Raw genomic sequence first — 21,623 nt, forward strand, 5'->3', positions numbered from 1 at the left:
TTTATTACAAGTAATTTCAAAAATAAACTTCCTGCTCTAGTCAAAGTTGATACAGTAAGACTCAAAGACTAAAAATTCAGGATTCAGTTTCCGATTTTTTTGAGGCTGCAATCAGTAAAATATTGATTAGAGATACCTACTTTTTTTCAAATCTCAATTCAAGTTTTTACAAGATAATTTTGCAAAGAACTGAATGCTGCTTACCCTTACACTTGCCTTCCCTTGATTATTCTTTCCGTTTTGTCTGTTAAAAGTTGCTCACAGAAGTTATTCTGGGAGATTTGTGATGGTGACTTTCCAGTTCAGTGAACAAAGAGCGACTCATTTTCTACTTCAAATACATTTGATGAATCCTGATCATTATCTTGTTCCAGTATAATTCCACTGCTTAGTAATGAAAAGACTGCTATTTTTTGCTCTCTCTTGACCTCTCATGCACTCTCTACATTTATTTCTCAAAATAAAAAAATGATTATACTTACACAGCTGAACGGATTGCGTCAACAAATGTAGGTACCATTATGGCAGCGAGTCCAAAACCATGGATAACTAAACCGATGATGCAGAAAGTTAATGTTCTGAAAGGAAAAAATAAAAATTTTTAAGTGATATTATTTTGTTGACAACTTGAAAAACAATAGCTCTTCTGCACTTACAGTCCCAAAAGTTTTGATACATGGTAACTGTGTATAATTGAATTTGATGAGTTTGTTACTGCACACACATTATTTTGCTTTGTATTTTTCCGATCAAAAGGTTGTGATCAGTGCTTTAACTGAATCTTTAATTTAATTGGACAGTTGCAAAATTTCAGGAAAATATTGTCACAATTCACAATTGCAAAACCTTCCAAACTCTACCCATTCCTAATTTCAGCGATTTAGGAAATCTGTGACAAAGTATTGGTTTGCTCATAGGAATGGAGGCTCAAAATAGTTGTGGATACAATTTCACTTGATTTCTTCTGCGGCAAAAATATTATGAAATTAAAGATACTTACTTAGGCACTTGAAGATACGGGGCTGGTCCAACAAGAGAGAAACTAATCACAATGAGTAAACAGCCAACTATGATGCATTTTTTTGGATCAATTAGTTTATCACAAATTCTACCCACAAGAGGAGCAATAACAGCGTAAGTGCCACCACTAATTATGAAAATTAATCCTACATGGACAGGTGCAAGGTTGAACTGGAAAATCAAAACAAATATGTTTATTAGGACAAAAAAGATAAGATAGGCTGAGGGCAGTGGACAATGAGGTAAGCGGAAACATTTAATGTAATCTAGGCTAGTAGGAGAGAATTTTTCAATTTTTGCAAGCTTTAACAAATTAGGTGCTTGAAGGACAAGGAGCCTAAGTGCAGTTTTTTTAAAAAATTGAGATACTATTGATATCGAGTGAAACTAGTCCTAATACATATTCTGTGAAAAATTCGCTCCCAAATTCCAATTAAAAGCATCAAAAAGTCGGTTTGAACTTTCTTTCGGCGATAACGATCCATGTAATTTCAAAACTTCAAACACGTATTTCTCTAAATAGCAAAAACTGCACTTATGTGCCTTGTCCTCCAGGCTCCTCAAAGGAGTTTACCCTATATGAGCACAAATAAACAAGTATAGATTCAAAATCTGATTATTGAGATACATAGGTACATGAGGTACATTGAGACATGGTATAAATTATAAATCATTCTTTTCATTAAAAGGATGACACTGGTATCTCTTCAAAAGTTGTCGAACTTAAAAACAACATTTAAAGTAGTTTTTGTAAATTACCTCTCGGATGTGTGGTTCAAGGGTTGCAGCATAAAAACCAATACTGATTGAAACTGCTGTTATACTGACAGAATCTAGAAAAACGGCAGGTATTCTCAACATGGACCATAGGGTAACTGGAAAAAAAAAAAAATTAAATGAAAGGAAAGGAAAGATAACAAGGAGCAAAGCATCAGTGACATTAACATGCCATTTTTGAGAGAAGCTTGTTAAATTTAGGGATTTTTGATACAATATATGTACATAGAATAAATATATTCAGAAATGTAAATTTGTCATTTGGGAGAAATGCATAGCAAGGCTTTATTATACTTTAAAGCCATTATTTTCTTTAGAAATTCAATTTTTATTTTGAAAAAAGTTAGCACTTAATTGACAGATTTTACAGAATCAATGTCGGGTGTATTTCAAAGAAAAATTCACTCTAGCTCATGAGTGCAGGAGTATTCAAGTGCATACTTTTGACTCACAATTTTCACCAGCACGCTGTCTTTAAAGTCACATTGATAGTAAATATGTTTACTTGTGAAAGACAAATTATTTGAAAAAGCATTGCAAAAAACTGTGCAACTTAGGAATGGATTGACGATCGTAGTGTAGGCTAAAACAAATTACCTCTTCCTGTGTTTAAGTTTTGGGTCTATCAGTGACAGCCATCAGATGCACTAATCAAAGTGTAATTTAAAAACATGTTTTTAGTACTTACTCTTGTTAGACCGCATATTATCCTCCTCAACATAAGTGGGTAACACAAGGTAGATGGTAATTCCAACAACTGAGGTCACAATTCCCAACATGATAAACGGCAACTGAAATCCACCGATCTAACAAAAAACGTTTAAATAAATTAAGTATTCTGTAAGAGAAATCAGCTGAGTTGTTATAAGAGTGTAAGAACATTTTGTACATAAAGAAGCATATAATTATTTGTGCTGGATTGAAAAATTTATGATGACACGCTATCTAGCTTTAGCAATGAGATAATACGACCTGTCTAAATTTTTGGTATGTAGACTTGTAGATCCTTGACGCAAATATTGTGAAGGATAAGAGACAGACAAGCCACAGTATTATCATGATAAATTTTGTTTGACATCATCTGTTGGGAGAGAACTACTTCAAAACTATGACAATTATTTTAAAAAAAGGCTAAGACTATAAATCAGCATTTTTAAAAGAGCATCTTTAGAAATGATCGAGGCACCACTTACGTCAAACAGAAGACTGCCAAGGGTTGGTCCAAAAATATAGCCCAGACCGTAGAAAACTTCTAGGGTCGCAAATGTTGTTGCAACGGAGTCTGGGAAACATGCTGCAGTTAGAGAGAATGCTGCAATGAGAGCTGCTGTTGCACCCAATGATTCTATTATACGAACTAGAAATGATAGACTAATGAACCAGTTATGGCTCATGACGAGATCAAGGAGGCTGTAAAAAACAAACATACAAATGCATTCATTCTTCAAAATGAATTTTAAAGAGATTTAATTGAAAGAGTGATACACAAATTGTCAGGAGGATCTTAAAGGATATATTTTATCAAACCTTGTATCATTTTACTTCACAAGTAGTGTCTCACCAAAAAATAATATGAAGAAGAGAACTTTCTATCCTCCATCCGACAATGAAAAAGTCTCTATTTCTCATCCGTCATTTATCCACAAAGGCTTATTTTTCGACCCATTTTACTAGAGTGGTCATTTTGGGTTTTTTATTTTTTTTTTTGAGCGTCATAAAAATGTTTACACTGCGACATGACCTAGCACCGTACGAATTTTGGCTTTTCTTAGAGCTGAAAGAAGCTTTTTGCTTTGAATTGGGTGGTCCAGTTTTTCGTTAAAGTTCGGCCTTCTTTCTAAAGCATTCCTCATGAAATACGAACTATTAAATTACAGTATAAAAGCACCGGTTTTCTCTTTAATTTGACATTATATGAGCATACCAGTCACAAAATTTACAAGGACTTTTCATTATCTACATAATGAAGAGTTGCTTGTTGTACGGTAGGTATCGCAGTCGATCAAATTCATTCTGTTAAAAAATAGCGCAAGTCAGATAACTTTGTGGCTCTTGACCTGCTGTTATCACAATGCTTGGTACATCTGTACAATTATCCAATTAAAAGTTCGATTCTTTCCTTTATCAAAGCCGAATGACATAAAGTAATATGCTGGAATTCTCTTTAAATTCATGGCGTCATCTTCTGCTAGAGGTTGAATTGATTGAGGGAAGCTGAATAAGGTTTTTAGCAGGAGACTAATTGTGAACTAAAGTTTTATGCAGTCTCAGCAGCAACACGAAAATGACGGTGTTAAAATTTGCCAAAAAGGTATGAGGGAAGATGAAATGATTATACTGGTTGCTTTATTAGATTTTGGTGTGTCTTTTTCTACTCTTTTGCTTTGCGAGTTTTCGATCTTTATTCCAGAATGAGCAAAGTATTGTCAGCATTGTTTTAAACAAAGAATTTAAAATAAATAAACATGAAACATCCTTACCCAAATAATATGGAAGATATGGACATAATAAGAATACCTAAGCTCAACATACATCTTGCACCAAAGATATGAATCTGGAAAAAAAATCACAGTCTTTGAGTGAAAAAAGGAGGAAAAATGCGATAGGAATATTACTCAATATAGATGAAGCAATTTTTTTTTTAAGTGGTACATCGATGGCCAGAGTGATAAACCACGTATCTCCATTGCAACGTGACTAGTTTTCCAAAGGAAAAATGAAATAAGACGGAAAGTCTGCGATGTTGTCAACGGAGATACCTGATTTTGCTTTGGCCATCGATAGGCAATCCATGATTGGAGTACATGATCATTATGAACTCATAAAATTGTTTCTCCCTTGAAACAGTGGGAAAATCTCGGGAAGAATACGAATTAATACTACATTATTATTTGACTTACAAATGGACTTTATTTTGGAATAAGGAGCTGCTATTTTTACTTCATTTATGGAAGATGCTATCTGTACAGGGAAAAGTAAAGACACATATGCTGTTTTAAAATGAGCCAAAAATAACAGTTTCTAATTGTAAAATGTAATCCGAAAAACAGCGCCTCTTGAAGAAACAATTTTCAAGTTCATCAACTTCCATAATAGGAGGGAAGTGATAAGACCAGACACTCGGAGATTTTGACTCAGCGATTACTGCTAAACTAAATTAGGTACTATATTTTACGTAACTTATCAGACACAAAATTGATTAATCAACATTTTAGTCACAGTCAAAAGTACATCGAAAGTCACTTTCATTTTGCACAAGTTTGCAGTTTTAATTGCAATACCAGGTATAGATAACCACCAGGAAAGAGATAGTTATTTTTACAACAGTTTTTGGGTGGCATATCAGCGTCTCCTTCACAAAAGAACCTAACTACCTTTCAATGTTTTCAAATTTCCCCTTAGTAAAAATTTGCCTGATTTTTTTTCTGATCTCATGTAAAAATCAGGCGAATTTCGTGGAAAAATTGCACAGGTACATTCTTGTAAAGAATTGAATCGTTTGAGTCGATTTTCCAAGCTTAGAATGGAGTTACGGTCCTTAAACGGGAAACAACGATATTTTACAGGATGTCTATTTTTTTTTCATAATGGAAAATCCTGATGAAATCCTGCTTTTTCTTTATTTTTGACTGCTAAATCCTTATTTCATAATTTTTCCAGATCCTAATCAAATCCTGATTTTTTGCAGAGAAAAATTAACAGACGGATAGCAGATAATAAACAGAAAATGAGCAAACTCAAATCCTGATTTTACAACCGATTTTTCCTCAAATCCTGATGAAATCGGGATTAAATCCTGATCGATCTCAAATCCTGATAGAATTGGGAAAATCCATTCATTCTTTAAATTTATTCTTTGTGGCTCATGCCTGGGATTTCTGTTCCTTAGCGCAACTGTCTTTCGTTGAAGCAACAAAGTAGCTTAATGAAGAGGGAATAATGATGAAGAAAGAGAAACACATTTAAAAAAATAAACTTACATATTTTCCATACAGTGGACTTGATAAGAAGGATACTAATTCAAAGACACCAAAAACTAATCCATACTCGGAGGCTGTAGCTCCCTTCTTTTCAGCCTGAAAGCAAAAAACAAGATTTAGAGTTACGAGAAAGGAGGACAGCTTTTGAATGCTGAAAAAAAAAATCTCTTAATCGCATGCGATTCACCTCAAATTTTGATAAAATTAGAAAAACCTATCAACAGCGAAACTGCCAAACTACGCATCTCGTTTGCGGTGTTTTAAAATCTCTGCTCCTTTTTCATATTTTTAAAGGCTGACAAACCAACATCATTCAGACCAGTTGTTACAGAATTTTTTGCGTACAGAGAAGAAAAATTACGGCAGTTTTCAAGAATTGCCGATGAGTTGTTTCTCATTTGGAAAATTAAGAAAGACAGGAAGTCAGCAAAGTCGGAAATCGAGATACGTGGTTTTGTGGTTTCACCGTCGTTATGATACGTCCTATGTGCATTGTATCCTGCTCCTACCATGTTCCTTTGCCTTTCTTATCTGCTCCTTCTTAGTTGGTTATATCATTCCTTCCTTGCATCCCACCACCATGAACTTCACTCGTCCCGTAAATTATTGCCCTTCAGTTTGTAAATGGCTATAAATGCCAGGGTATCCGTCCAAAATTGCACACATCGATGGTGAAATTACCAGACCGCGTGTCTCGTTTGCGGTTTTTAAAAATCTCCGCTCCCATTATATTTTTTTAAAGGTGAACAAATCATTATCATTTCTTGAAATTTTCACAGAGTTTTCTTCGCACAAAGGTGAATACACGCGGAAGTTTTCAAGAATGTACATTGAATAGTTTTACATTAAAAAAAAAAAAAAAAAGTGTCCCGGGAAGTCTACAACGTCGCAACCCCAGGTACGCGGTCTGGTAGTTTCACCGTCAATACTCCTGTTGATACTTTCTTTTAGTATATTTTAGTGTATTTTCCGAAGAAAATACACAATTTCTCTTTTTTCTCCTCACGACGCGTCCACAGAACCATTTTCAACAGCCCTTTTGGGAGCTGCATGTTAGCCCAAATGCCAGTCTGCCTCTAGCTTAAAGCGGCATGAATCCTGAAGAAACAGCATTATTCTTTCTAGCTGATTATTTTTTGAGCATTAGGCACTGATTAACTTTATTTACTTAATGTTACACGTGCGAACTGAAAAAAATCGTACCTCTCCAGGATAAAAAGGTGCTTGTAAAGATATACAGATAGCACTGAAGAAATGGACACAACTGATAACGAAGAGAGTGACCCACTGGCGGGGTGTGAACTTCTGATCCTGGCCCATCTCATCTGGATCCAAGTTAAAATCGTTTCACACTGTAAACAAAATCGGAAAAGACACGAAATTAGTTACAAATAAAGTATGAAAACATATTTATTCGCCTTAGAGCTGACGGTGGATCTCGATTTCCCGCTTTATCATCCGAAATCTCTTATTGCGTTGGTGAGATGTTGACAGCTTCTGAGAGCGCAGATCAGTTGTTTATCGGAAGATAAGCTTCGCTGAGCTTCTGGCCCGATGAAAGTTCAGTTCATCAAGAGAAAATGATGCAAGCATCGATATGAAACTTGCGCAATTTTTTTTTGCCTAATTAAATGGGATTTTTGGGTGGATAAGTACATCCGCGACATCGCGAAAGAGGATGGAATTCAATTGAAACTCGTTTTCGAGTTTTAATTCCAATGTCAAAAAAGTAGAAGAAATGGTGGGATGAAACATTTCCATCCGAATTTTTTCATGATAACGACCGCTGGACATGGAAATGAGCATGCACATCTAAGCAAAACAGCCTCGTGTCTGATCAGAAACACCAATTCAGCAACGAAAGCAGTTTCTCGCTATCGACATTGCACCTCTTGGTCAAACTCAGGTCGGTAATGGTGCTGCCCCCTGAATATCATTATCTCCCTCAGATTAAACGAGGAAAAGTAATTTTGTTCTGGAAAGTATTAAGGGGGGATCAGTTCATTTAGCCAGGACTTTTTATAGAAATTCCAATGTAAATGGGCGTAATTTCAACACAGACATCCAAATGTTGGTTGGTTGTCTTGAGAGGATATAAAAAACCAACGATCAGACAAGCAAATATCGAAGGCTAAGGAACAATGCGCCAAAGAGTATGTTAAGAACATGCGGCTGAGAAAATTTTTTTTTTTTCGTAGAACCGAATCGCCAAAAAAGGTAGACTGAAGTTCGCACCTCAAAAAACATAGTTTTCAGCAGAATTTCAACTTTAACGGGTGCCATGTGCAAAATCGGCAGAAAAAACGAGGATTCGGCGCTTAAGTAGTCATAAGCTGGCTAGAATCCGCGTCCAGAAAAGTCTAACGCAGCCTGCCGCGAATTTGTGAAGCAGCGATAACACACCATACGATCGTAAGCAAAAAATCATTTTGGCCTTTACAAATTGTGGATGGCGCCTAAGGATTAAGCTTCTCAGCCAAAACGGCTCCAAAAATTGTAGAGCAAAGTTGGGACACAGGATTCCGAAGAGGGCGTGTAATAGTGTTTACTATCTCCATGTTTTGGAAATCATCAATTCAAAATACCTGCATGTAGGAATCCTTGAATTTGGCATTTTTGAATCATTTATTTTATGACCGTTTAGAGTACGATAAAATAAACCGATAGCGTATAAGTCCGCGATCACGTTTCTCAGGAGGCGACACTGCTGACTTCCTGTCATGCTTCAATATCTAAATGGACGTATTTCTGCCAAACGGAACTATGTGCATTATGACGTGAGCCTTGTTATGCATTTATTCTTATGGGTCTCGGGGCTCATGTCTAAATGCACATAGTTCCGTTTGCCAGAAATACGTCCAAATGGAAGACCACTCGATGGCAATTCTTAGAAGCCGCCGTCATTTTTCTTCTCTGTGCGAAGAAAATTCTGCGAAAACTTCGAGGAATGATGTCAATGTCGCTTTGTTCTCCTTTTAAGAAGATCAAATGGATTACATTTTGCAATAAGGAACCACTATTTCTGGCCCATTTTAGGAGCAACATACGTGCCATTGGTTTCCCTTTGCAGATATGTGCTATTATGAAAAAGCCTGAGATAGTGGTTCCTTATTGCAAAATGTAATCCAAACAGGAGTGCAGATTTTAAAACACCGCAAACGAGATACGTGATTGGATTTAGACCGTCGATATTACCCAAAAATGAAAAATTCAAGGATTTTCTGGTGCGCTCGAACAAAATGTACGCTGGAAAAAAAGTCTGTTTGCGGTCCAGAGTCCAGATTCTTAAAAAAATTGACCCCCCAAAAAAAGAAAATAATCTTGATTCAATCGGATTTTTGCTTTAATCGAGAGCCAAGCCTCATAATTTAAGCGGATTTCCTCTTGATTCAAGCGATAAACCGATCGAATCAAGAGTATTTTTTCTTGTTAAATTTTTGAAGACACTGTACTCTAGATCCAAGAGACTTTTTTTTTCCAGTGTAAGGACACACGTCTTTGAAACGCAACTGGATAAGACGCGGATCCGCCGACAAGGGATGAACAAGAAAGGGGGAAGAAATCTTACAAATAGAGAGCGTTCCCGGATTGAGGGCATCCGGGCGGTGCAAGTTCTGGGACTAGCCGACACAAATCCACATTAATTAATAAGGAGCGGAAAAATAACTGACAGCAATGCTGCCCTGCTAAGGAAGAGCGCCGTATGAACATTCGGGAGTTGCCAAATTTACTCCGATAAAATGTTCATCTTTGAGAAAACCAACCAATATTTTTCCTTGAAATTTGCAGACTTTTAAGATCGAATTGCAAGCAAAATTACCCGAGAGATCGGAAGAAAAATATTCACAAATTTTCTTGAAAATTAGTGATTTGTCAAAGGAAATTTGGCAACGCCTGAAGGTTCATACGGCGTTTGTCCTTAGCACGGCAGGAGCCGCAACGATAAACGGATTTATTTTTTGAGCCTTGATAAAATGAGCCATTGACGACCCTACCTCATCGGATAATTATTACTTAAACTCGGTTCCTTTACTTAAAGCCGCTCTACCTTCTACACATAGCGGGAGTCTTCCTAAGTTGACTTCCAGGTGATAAGACGCCCTTATTATCACCTGGCCGGACGACTTAAGATGATAAGCTTAAAATGTAACGTGGATTTGTTTGCATTATGAACTCTATCGTTTCCGCATTAGTTACTTTTACCCTATCGCAGCCGCACTTTTCATTCATTCAATTACACATCACTATCAATTTACCGAGCGTGAATTTGAGAGTCTAGACTGACAGATAACCAACCGATTATTGGAAATTTTAAAGAATTAATTTTACCGAGTTTTCGAGAGGTTTAATTCCGTCCCTTTTTGATAAATCGCACGTGGATGGGCGACATGAGTTGTGTGAGCGGTGAAAATGAAAAACTCACTGGGCTTTGAAGTAATAGCCACTGAAAGATCTGCTTGGGGGGTTGACAGGGTTGCTACAGAATTTAGAACATGAAATTCCCTGACATTTCCCCGATTTCCGTGATACATTTGGGTGGAATTCCCTGACGATTGAAGATGCGACGGATGCTTAAGAAAGCATAATTGAAAATAGTTTACAGGAAAATTTGCTGTCCGAAATCTCAAACCCATTCCAGAAAGCAAATAAGGGTGATTTAACAAATTTTTCCTGACATCTCCCGGTTTTCCCTGACTGTGGCAACCCTGGGTTGATACTCCTCTACAATTAAAGAGATACAACGGGGGAAATTGATGTCATCATTGATCATGAAAAAATAAAAAATAAAAATAAAATAAAAATGACGGGGATACTTGAAGGCAATTATTGATGTTCAAAATGTTTCATACTACTGAAGTTACTGATAAGGACAAAATTATAACCAAGAAATTAGGAAAAATTGTATTGTATATATATTTGTAACAGTATTTATTTACATTTATAGTATCAGATTATTTCAAGATAATACATACTTCCTGCAATCATGTTCCCCATAACCCATGGTGATAGGTTACTTATTCTCTCGAGTGATTAGTGCAGGCAATGAGCTATAAATTATGTAATATGAAATTAGAGAGCTCTGAAAAAAAACCTCACAATGCAGTTTTAGGAGAGAAAAGTGTTTTTATCGGTTCGATTGATTCTTTTTTTTACAAAGCTTCTTTTACAAGTACGCAGCTTTTGCTGAGTGGCTAAAATTTTGAGCCCGTGTCTGGATCAGGAGCAGTATCAGTTTCTTGACCCCTTTAAAATAATTCCGAGTTATCAGCGAACGACAAGAATAACCTCCGAGAGCATCCTCTTTTTCGCAAACCTTCGCTGATTCTAAAAACAGATTGGTATTTATAAAACTCGATTTGCAGGCACGTTTTATTGGGTGAACGTTCGCCCTCAGATAGATAGGCAACCGCACAACGTGAGTTCAAAAACGTAACAACTCAAGCGTGAGCGGCGACAAATCTGGAATATTTTAATTGTTTAAATTTGGACCGCGTTAAGCAGAAAGGAACCAAGCCACATCAGCTATTGCCAAATTTAATTAGGCGATTTAATTTTTTACATGAAAACGGTTGTGCGGATTTTCGTGCAAATTTCAGTGAAAATTCTCCACGGTACGAAGCAAATTCCTTTAAATTTTCACAGATATCCGAAAAAACGTTCTCTCGTAAATAATTTAATTGCCCAGTTAAACTTGGCAATAGCTGATGTGGCTTGGTTCCTTTCTGTTAAACTCGGTCCATTTATTGCATGGGTTTATTGATAGGTTTCTTGGCCTATGAATGGAAAATCATGATGGAAAATTGATAATTTGAGAGATAGAAGAGGGAAAAGGGCGGTGTTTTACCCAAACAGATCGAACTCATCGTGAACAGAAATATTTGAATGGGCCAGTTGCGCTGGACACAGAATCGTGGTTTGATGCTTGATTCTTGTAGATTAGCTAAAAATAATAAGATCTGTCTAAACAGCAACTTTCTACGTTCAATATTAACCGCGCATTCGCTCTTTGAAAAGTCCGATTCTGACATCATCCACCGCAGTAGTGACATCCTTGGTTTCTTCCACCTTGCTGTCATTCGAGTTTCACGTTGAGTAACCAGTGCAAATTTGCGTCACACTGACGAATAAAAACAAGGTGGAAGAAACCAAGGGTGTCACTACTGCGGAAGATCACGCCAAATACCCGACTTCTCAAAAGTCGATATCTCGTTTAATATTGAACGTAGAAAGTTTCTGTTTAAATGGATTTTATTATTTTTAGCTAATCTACCAGAAACAAGCACCAAAACACGATTCCGTTACCAGCGCAACTGACCCACTACGAGTGACCTTCATGACTGGGTAGTTGGCGAGATAAGAGGAAAAGGGTGAAAGGTACAGAAATAGGCTAGTTGCAATGATGACCAATTTTTTACACAGATGATTTTTCAGATACCCCGAGTATCACGTCCAGGTGCGAGGATACAACTTTTCGAGCTTAAATGATGGTCGTGTTGCGTTCAGAAAAAGCGAAGGCGCTTGAACTTATCTTCTCTTCTTGTAAGAGCGTATGGACAAACCGTTCGGATAATTCTGTGGATTTGGGAACCGTGGCACCAGCTAAACGCGGACGATGAGACTATACTGCCGTGCTTAGGAAAAACGACGTATGAACATTCGAGAGTTGCCAAATTTCCTCAAGTAATGCTTTTTACAAGGAGAGTTATGGATATTTCCTCATGCAATTTTCAGGTAACTATAGATCTTACTGCGAATGAAATCCTCTGAAAACTCCTCTGAAATATATTGACAGATTTCCTTTAAAATTCGTATTTTATCAAAGGGAATTCAGCAAAGACTGAAAGCTCATACGGCGCTCTTCCTTAACACAGTAGTATAGAACCAAATTATGGCTCTTACACCTGGAGCGTTGTTTTTTTCTTTTCTTTCTCCCGAAAAGTCAATTTTTCTTTGATGCAACACAACCAGCCGTAGGCACAGGCACTATATTAGTTGCATTTATGGTGCGTTACGAGGAGACTGAAATGTGACGATCGGCTAGGTCAAGAAACGAAAAATTCAGACGTCATTTTCGTGCTTTTAGGGTTTTTAAATGTTACATTGCATTCATTATGCCAATTAATGAAAGTAAGGAACTTACATTGGCGTGCAAACATCGTTCCAATCACATAAATCTTTAAAAAGGCAGATTTGCCAACTTGCTGGTTTCATTTGGATGAAACTCCAAATCGCGGAGGTCCAGAAATGCAAAATTCCACGAAACTTTTTAAATGAATTTTTTTTAAAAACTTCTGCAATGGCCTCAATACGCCACCAAACACAGAGACAACAGAATCTCGATCACGAAAGCTTCGGAAAAAAACAAAAAAAATATCATAAGTTTTTCGAAGTTCCTAATCGAATTCTTGGATACATCTTAAGGTTGCATTCTCAGTCCCTGAAATCTCATGAACAATGAAAAATTTCATTTTGCACCTTTGTGCGGATCAGATCAAGCCACCCACGTGCGCGCACAATTCAAATGCTAGTTTTTACACGGGAGATGAGACTATGATAGTCTAGCTTCTCAACAATTCGTAGAAATTATTAATTGCTTAAAAGCTCTAGGGAGTCACTGATAAGAACAGTTGAATTAAAGGTCAAGTTCAAAGACAGCTGTTAACGAAACGATAAAACAAAGAACGCTGGGCCGGTGTTCAATCCGTTGGAACCATGCTTTCTCGCTTCGTTCGATTGAATTTTAAAAGGTGAGTAAAATTATGCTGCAGACAGAGTTCAAACGATGGAACTCGCTGACGAAATCAGAGGCTTGGGATAGTAGCTGAACAATGGTTGGACCAGAGTTTGCAATTTAGAACTACAATTCCCAGCTCAGTTTAGAAACAACGTACGTGTCGTTAGTTTACCTATGCGCATAAGTGTTTTAATAGATGAGCCAAAAATTTTAGTTCCTAATTGCAAAATGCAGTCGAGTTTTTGGGCAATTTTGAGTTTCGTTTCTCGACACTCAGAGGCACCCTAAAACGTGTCTGTTGGAGAGCTTAAATCATGTTTTTCTTCGGTACGTGCAAAGAGATGCTTCATTTAAATATCGTGACACTATAGTAACTCGAAATTGTAAAAAATGGATTGCGGTCTTTTTTGCAGAGCATCATTCAATAATAGTCGTTTTTTTAAACCTAAATGCTTCATTGACTGGTATTTATTATGCCTTATGGAAGCCTTAAAGTGACAGAGACAACTACAAGCCTGTACTGATAAAATCAGTATCTCGTAGAACTAAACGGATGGTTAGGGCACTGCCACCAACTAAGAGACTTCCTATGGATTACATATGGTCGGTATGGTCAGGCAGTCAGATGATCATGCTAGCATTATTTTTCCACGTGGCCCTAAAGCTTACCAAGGGAGAAAAATGGAGGGACCATGGACGTAGGCTATTGTAGCAAAACTACATGGAAATTACTGAATCGGAACGTGCAATACGGACTATATCTCACTGAGCAATCAACAATAGTAATGTATACGCCTTCTACACAGGCTTGTGACGTAAGAGTTGGACGAGCCAATCAAAAGTTATGCTGCCATGCTAAGGAAGAACACAGTATAAATATTCGAGAGTTGCCAAACTTCTTGTGTTAAAACATGGATTTTTGACGACATTCATGCGGATTTTTTTTTTTGTTGAAATTTTAAGATAATTTTAGATTAAAATTGCGTAAAAAATTGCCTGAAAACTTTGGAAAAAAATATTCACAATTTTCCCGGTTAAGCCGTTTTTTATCGAAGGAAATTTGTCAACGTCTGAAGGCTCATACGGCGTCCTTCTTTAGCGAGGCAGTATGGTCCGTATCCTAACTACATCTGCTAGCTGCATAAGTTCAAATTTTCTAGGACGGGGAGTCTTGAAACAGAATTTCAAGCCGTCAGTGCATCTAAATCATATTCTGCTCTAAGCATTGCTGCTTTTCGCTTTATCCACGCATCGATGACAGCGTAAGATCTTAGAATCAGAAATAACACAACTTGGGACCCCATACTAACATACCGATCATAGGTTATGTTCACTCAATTCGCAGCACGTAAACCAACAAATTTAGGGGCCAATTTTTTCAGCACTCTTTCAGCGGTTCCTAATCGTACTGGTTTTGTAAATTTAATATATTACGATTCATTAAATATTCCTTCTTTTCCCTTATAGAAGACTGCGTGCCGTCTAATCCAGTGGCGTGGCGTGCTTTGCGATATATCGGTCGATCAGCCATGTAAACCTATGTAAAAGATCGATAAGCAGGGTATCCGCAACCAACACCTTAACAATCGATATTTTACCATGGCATCAAATGGGAAAATATCGATAATCGATCATTCACGCCTCGCCACTAGTCTAATCATCTCAGGACTATATTTTTTTTTTCTTTTTAGTCACGATTTCATGTTCGGTAGAATTTACAGCATCAAAATCTTTGTGCGTCTGAAGCGGATAAGAGTCAAGTCAATTGTTTGCGACTTACGTGAAACTGTCAAATAGCAGCGTGAAGCTTCAGACGTTATACACACTCGCACAATTTCTCGATGGGAACTCTTCGATCGACGCGAGACGGATGAATGGAACTCCGGACCGGAGCCCGATATATATTTAAAAGAACAACGGGAAAATGGGAGAACGGCCGCGGCACCGGTAAACAAGTTAAAAATAGGGCCTTTTCATCGTGGACAAAGTTCGGGATCTGATGTAATGGAGCCGATAACTTTCAAAGCACAGACGGAGCGTTGAAGACAGGACGCGCGGCAATTACGCACGGCCGAGAAGCACCTTAAAGACGGGATTTTCGTGTGGAGAAGTCTTCGGGTACCGGTGATCGACTGCCCGACACTTCTTACCCGAGACGAAATTCAGATATTTTATAGTGGAGAGCGCAAAGGCGCGATAATCCTTATCTCCACGAGTGCACTTCACCTACGAATCGAGACTTTCGCGTAATTGGCCGGGCGTTTTTGCGCCAAGATTTTTCGCAGATAATGGAGACGTTGCATGTGTGAGGGATTTGCGATTTGACCATTGATTCTTATGTAAAAGCACCGTTCATTTATAACTTCCGAATTGAATTTGGAGCGTTTTCGGTTGAGTCACTAGTCAGGGCGTCTGCCAGTTATGAAAAACCTAAATCGGGGACTTTTAGGGGTGTTTTTTCAAGAAAATCGGGGATTATTTCCCCGAAACAGTAAGAGAATGGAAGCTAGTTGGAGCGCTAACAGGCATACTTTTTACGACTAATTTTACAAGTCATGTTGAACCGATGAAAACGTACGAAAAACCAAGCAGAGCTTCAGTTTTTTTTTTATTCCTGGTTATATCGCGCTTCCGAAAATTTGCAATACAGATGTTGCATGTGTGAGGAATTTGCGATTTGACCATAGATTCTTACGTAAAAGTTCACGAGGTGCCACTGGTTTTCTCTGAAATCATCTCCCAAGCTCAAAAAAAGCTCTCAAAGTGAGGCCAAAATGGAGGGGATATCCCACCCTACCCTGAAAGTCCACCTCTACATCAAAACTAACTCTCCATGCAAAGATAGGGAGCAAATACATTGACAGGACTGCCACTTTATTTGGGAACTCCAAAACTGAAAACACGGCATCCCTGCTAATGTATTTGCTCCCTATCTTCGCATGTGGAGTTTGTCTTGATGTAGAGGTGGACTCTCAGGGTAGGGTGGGGTTGGGATATCCCCTCCATTTTGGCCTCACTTTGAGAGCTTTTTTTGAGCTTGGGAGATGATTTTATAGTGAAAAGCGCAAAGGCGCGATAATCCTTATCTCCACGAGTGCACTTCACCTACGAATCGAGACTTTCGCGTGATTGGCCGGGCGTTTTTGCGCCAAGATTTTTCGCAGATAATGGAGACGTAGCATGTGTGAGGGATTCGCGATTTGACCATTGATTCTTATGTAAAAGTTCGCGAGAAACACGACGGTGCCACTGGTTTTCTCTGAAATCATCTCCCAAGCTCAAAAAAAGCTCTCAAAGTGAGGCCAAAATGGAGGGGGATATCCCACGCTATCCTGAGAGTCCACCTCTACATCAAAACAAACTCTCCATGCAAAGATAGGGAGCAAATACATTAGCAGGGTTGCCGTGTTTTCAGTTTTGGAGTCCCCAAATAAAGTGGCAAAATAGTAGTAGTAATAAGTGGCAAATAAAGGGGATATCCCACCCTACCCTGAGAGTCCACCTCTACACCATAAGACAAAGAACTCTCCATGCAAAGATAGGGAGCAAATACATTAGCAGGGTTGCCGTGTTTTCAGTTTTGGAGTCCCCCAAATAAAGTGGCAACCCTGCTAATGTATTTGCTCCCTATCTGTGCATGGAGAGTTTGTTTTGATGTAGAGGTGGACTCGCAGGGTAACGTGGGATATCCCCTCCATTTTGGTCTCACTTTGAGAGCTTTTTTTGAGCTTGAGAGATGATTTCAGAGAAAACCAGTGGCACCATTGTGTTTTTCGCGAACTTTTACATATAAGAATCAACGGTCAAATCGCAAATCCCTCACACATGCAACATCTCCATGCTGTCCGCGTACAAAGGGTCCGGGTTTTTTAGATGACAGCGGCGGAATGCAGCGTGAGGGAGCTGAGTTACGTGAACGATCATTTGGTCTCATTTTTGATTTCGAATATGACTATATCATGCTCATTAATGGAGAGGAAGATTGGTACCTTTTGAAAATATGAAATGGAGCAACGGAGAATTTGCACGCAAAATTTTTATCACTTCATCTGAGAGTGCTTATAATGAGCTGAGATAGCAGTATTTTTTGAAACTTTTTTGTGAAATGGGAAATTGGAGAAAGGTGGATTTAAAAGTGAGGAAATGTGCTGCCTTGTGACATCATCTGGCGGTATTTTCCATTTGAACACATGCTTTTTGGTGGAGTAGGTTATTTTGTCAAATTTCCTTCAAAAATTGTTCAATTTAGAAACCAAGGATATCCTCGTACTCAGTTTCCGCAGCAGTTTCAGTTTAATTATATGAAATTTACAAAATTTTAGATACCTGCAAATTCTCCATTGAGGGGCTTGAAGGACAAGGCGCATAAGTGCAGTATTTCCTACTTCGAGAATTGCGTGTTTGAAGTTTCGAAATCACATGGATCCTTATGGCGGAAAGAAAGTTCGAACTGACTTTTTAATGCTTCAAAAATGGAATTTTGGAGAGAACATTTGACAGAATGTTCATTAAGACAAGTCTTACTTGAAATCATTAGTACTTATCTCAACTTTTTCAACAACTGCACTTATGCGCCTTGTCCTCTAAGACCCTAAATTAAGGCGGATTTCCGCAACATGATTTGGTTTACTACTCGAGCAAAATTTCTCGACCCGACCTCCGAAGTAAACGGTTTGACCAAAATCTATTTTCTAAAATTCCAAAATGGCGGTGGTTCAGAAGACATACTTGCCATAATTTCTTCATTTTCAAATTCCCTGACTTTTCCCAGACTAGTTTTGCTTTTCCCTAACATTCGAATAATAATTCCACTTCGACTTTTCCCCCCTTTAAATTACCCTCACTTTTGCGAAATTGGATTGTAAATTATCCATAGTAAAATTATTGCATGTTGTGAAGTGAAAGATGGAAAAACCACTGCTTTTCACCCAGTTGTGTTGCTTCTACCAATTGCCGCGCTTTTTCTTAACATATACTCCGGAAAATCTTTATTTTCTTCAGACTTTAGTTGAAAATTAATTTTTCGCTTCTAGTAAGTCCGAATTTCAACGGTAATAAAATAATCATCCTTCCAAAAACGAACCTAATCCAGTCTCAGACTTTGAAATTTTGAGAAAGGGCTCCTCCAAATTAGATGACTTGATCATGCCTGCATTAAATTCCATTAATTCCTTGTGCTTTTCCAGAAGTTTCCAAAAAATTTCATAGTAATTGTACGAATTATTGAGGAAACAGAGAACAATAAAACCATTCAGACGGCCAAAACTTGAAATTTGCCATTGTGCATTGCCGTTGCTCATTGGCCATCAAAACAAATCGTTTAATTATTGGCCGCAGCCATTTTTGATGGCGTTTTTGATGGGTTTAACAACGCATTCTCTTCGCTGTCAATTTCCACATCGTATCCAAGTTCTCTGATTGGCTCGCTTCACTGTGTCAGGGTTGCCACAAAATTTGGAAGATGAAATTCCCTGACATTTCCCTGATTTCCCTAACACATTTTGGTGTAATTCCTTGACAATTGAAGATGTGACGGACGGTTGAGAAGGCATAATTGAAAATAGTTTTCAGGAAAATGTGTTGCCCGAAATCTAAAACCCATTCCATGAAAGTGAATGAGGGTGAATTAACAAATTCTCCCCGACATTTTCGTCATTTCCCTGACATTTCTCGTTTTTTCCTGACTTTTTAAAATTCCCTGACATTCCCCGGTATTCCTTAACTTTTTAAAATTCCCTGACATTTCCCGGTTTTCCCTGACTTTTTAAAATTCCTTGGCATTTCCCGGTTTCCCCTAACTTCTGAAAATTCCCTGACATTTCCCGGTTTCCCCTGACTTTTTAAAATTCCCTAACATTTCCCGGTTTCCCCTGATTTTTTAAAATTCCCTGACATTTCCCGGTTTTCCTTAAATGTTTAAAATTCCCTGACATATCCCGGTTCCCCCTGACTTTTTAAAATTCCCTGACATTTCCCGGTTTTCCCTGATTTTTTAAAATTCCTTGACATTTCCCGGTTTTTTCCTGACTTTTTAAAATTCCCTGACATTTCCCGGTTTTCCCCGATTTTTTAAAACTCCCTGACATTTCCCGGTTTTCCCTGATTTTTTAAAATTCCCTGACATTTCCCGGTTCCCCCTGACTTTTTAAAATTCCCTGACATTCCCCGACATTTCCCGGTATTCTCTGACTGTGGCAACCCTGCTGCGTGACGTCAGTGCACTTGTTCGTGTCACGTAACAGAGGAGCAGCACGCATGATGCCCGGCTATTGGAACAACGACGGTTACGTGATTTGAGCGAAGGAATGAAACATGAGAGGACGCAGACTTAACGGCTACGGCGCCGGCGAGCACAACGTTTGAAAGTCTCGCTGAAGCCGCAATGCAATGTCACTGGCACTTTCAGCATCGGTTTCACGGGCGAGGGTCATTGGTGACTCGCGCTGACCACAGAAAAACGTGACGAAGGTTGCCGCGCTTGGTGGCCGCGTAAACGTTTCGCACTCCGGAAATTTAACTACATTTTAAAATTAATGATCTACAATTTTTTGCTCATCTTTACAAAGACAGGGTGACAATTATTTCCCCGAATTTCAGAACTTTCTTACCTATGCCTGACTTCAAGGTTTGTTTCAGAACTTACAACTTTTCATCGTAAAGTTAGCTATTCCTTAATCTAAGACATGACTGCTCAACGACTTAATTCAACGAAATACGTAATTCATTCCGACTTGAGAGATTTGAAGCAAGAATGCGCGATTTTGAGGAAAAGTTGAGAGCTTTTTGTTGTGATTAAAATTTAAAGCGGACTCTTGAACTTTAAAGTACACCCATCTTTGAACGGTAGTTGTGTAATCACTTATTGGTTCGTCAAGTGCATTCAATTTCGAACAAGATAATGGGCGACGAGGGGCGAGGTGTTTTGTATACCTAAGCCCAATTCATCATACACACTTGAGCACTGAACGCCGCCTCTTTCACCTATGAAGAAAAAAAGGGTGCACACGAGACAGTCATGACGTCACATTTGACGACTTAACCTATTCGTCTGATAATTCATTTGTATAATGAACATCTTGAGCCGGATCTTCGGCTTGGAAAAATTTCTTCTGGGTAGAATCCACGCCAAGCGAGTTAAGCGAGTGTCACTTCTAGACAGAAGCTTGTTTGATGCCGTTCTAGCATGGAAAGTAAATGCAAGAATCAAGATGGTGGGTTTTATTTGGCGTGGACTGTAGCATTTACTTCCAACTTTGATAATTAGGTGGTTCTTTTAAAAGAAAAATATACAAATCAGTCACATGATCGACCACTAAGAAATGTTTGTTTGAGAAGGATCTTTTTCATTTCATGTTAGACATATGCTAGGTGACGTGAATGTGGTACGTGTTTGCGTGGTGAAGTTTCGGACACACAATGAACAAACTTTAATATTAGAAATTTGCAGAAAAGGGTAACATTACTGGAGACAGCAGTGAGTGCAGCTCTGTCACGGAATAATTGGACTATATTTCGCAATTTTGAGCTAAAATTCCTGCTCTTTTTAAAACAATGTATGTATCATTGGTTTCCTTACAGACATATTTCTTCTACGAATGAGCCAGAAATTGTAGTTCTTAATTTCGAAATATACTTAGTCCATTTTAAACGGATTTAGAAGGAAACAAGATTTTGAAAATTTGGGCGTTACTGCTCCCATCCATAACACGGCAGTATACTGCCGTGCTAAGGAAAAACGCCGTATGAACATTCAAGAGTTGCCAAATTGCCCCGGATAAAACGTTTTTTTTTTGAAAGAACATTATGCATTTTTTTTCTTTGACATTTTCAGATGTTTTAGATAAAATTGCGAACAAAATTGCGTGAAAAAATTGAAGAAAAATATCCACAATGTTCCCAGTAAATTGGCTTTTTGTTGAAGAATATACGGCAAATGTCTGAAGGCTCATGCGGCGTTCTTCCTTAGCACGACAGAATAGGAAAAGAGAGCAAGGAGGTTAAATCAACGGCCTTGGGTTCTTCACTTTTCGATCGACTGACAGAGCGAGTTCGGTTTGCAGACTGAATTGCCACTTTTTTGCATAGACTTGACTCGGTGGGAGACAAAGCCT

At 38.2% G+C, this 21,623-nt stretch overlaps 1 protein-coding gene across 2 annotated transcripts in view; it reads right to left on the reverse strand.

Annotated features, from left to right (window-relative positions):
- The window catches only part of LOC109035323 (MFS-type transporter SLC18B1), a 39,492-nt gene that overhangs the window by 7,039 nt on the left and 10,830 nt on the right, over window positions 1-21,623 (reverse strand). Inside the window, exons 1-9 of one of the 2 annotated variants that reach the window (XM_019048911.2) lie at window positions 15,293-15,680; window positions 6,981-7,129; window positions 5,778-5,873; window positions 4,278-4,351; window positions 2,991-3,207; window positions 2,486-2,603; window positions 1,780-1,895; window positions 1,001-1,191; window positions 483-578 (exon numbers count right to left, since the gene is read on the reverse strand). In XM_019048911.2, the coding sequence (XP_018904456.1) occupies window positions 483-578; window positions 1,001-1,191; window positions 1,780-1,895; window positions 2,486-2,603; window positions 2,991-3,207; window positions 4,278-4,351; window positions 5,778-5,873; window positions 6,981-7,097 (1,025 nt within the window). In that variant the 5' untranslated portion in view covers window positions 7,098-7,129; window positions 15,293-15,680. Of the gene's footprint in view, window positions 1-482; window positions 579-1,000; window positions 1,192-1,779; window positions 1,896-2,485; window positions 2,604-2,990; window positions 3,208-4,277; window positions 4,352-5,777; window positions 5,874-6,980; window positions 7,130-15,292; window positions 15,681-21,623 lie in introns of those variants that run through there. The other variant, XM_019048912.2, reaches the window with a different exon arrangement.

Source organism: Bemisia tabaci, chromosome 7 (assembly GCF_918797505.1).
Source record: "Bemisia tabaci chromosome 7, PGI_BMITA_v3".
In the NCBI taxonomy this organism is placed as follows: domain Eukaryota; kingdom Metazoa; phylum Arthropoda; class Insecta; order Hemiptera; family Aleyrodidae; genus Bemisia; species Bemisia tabaci.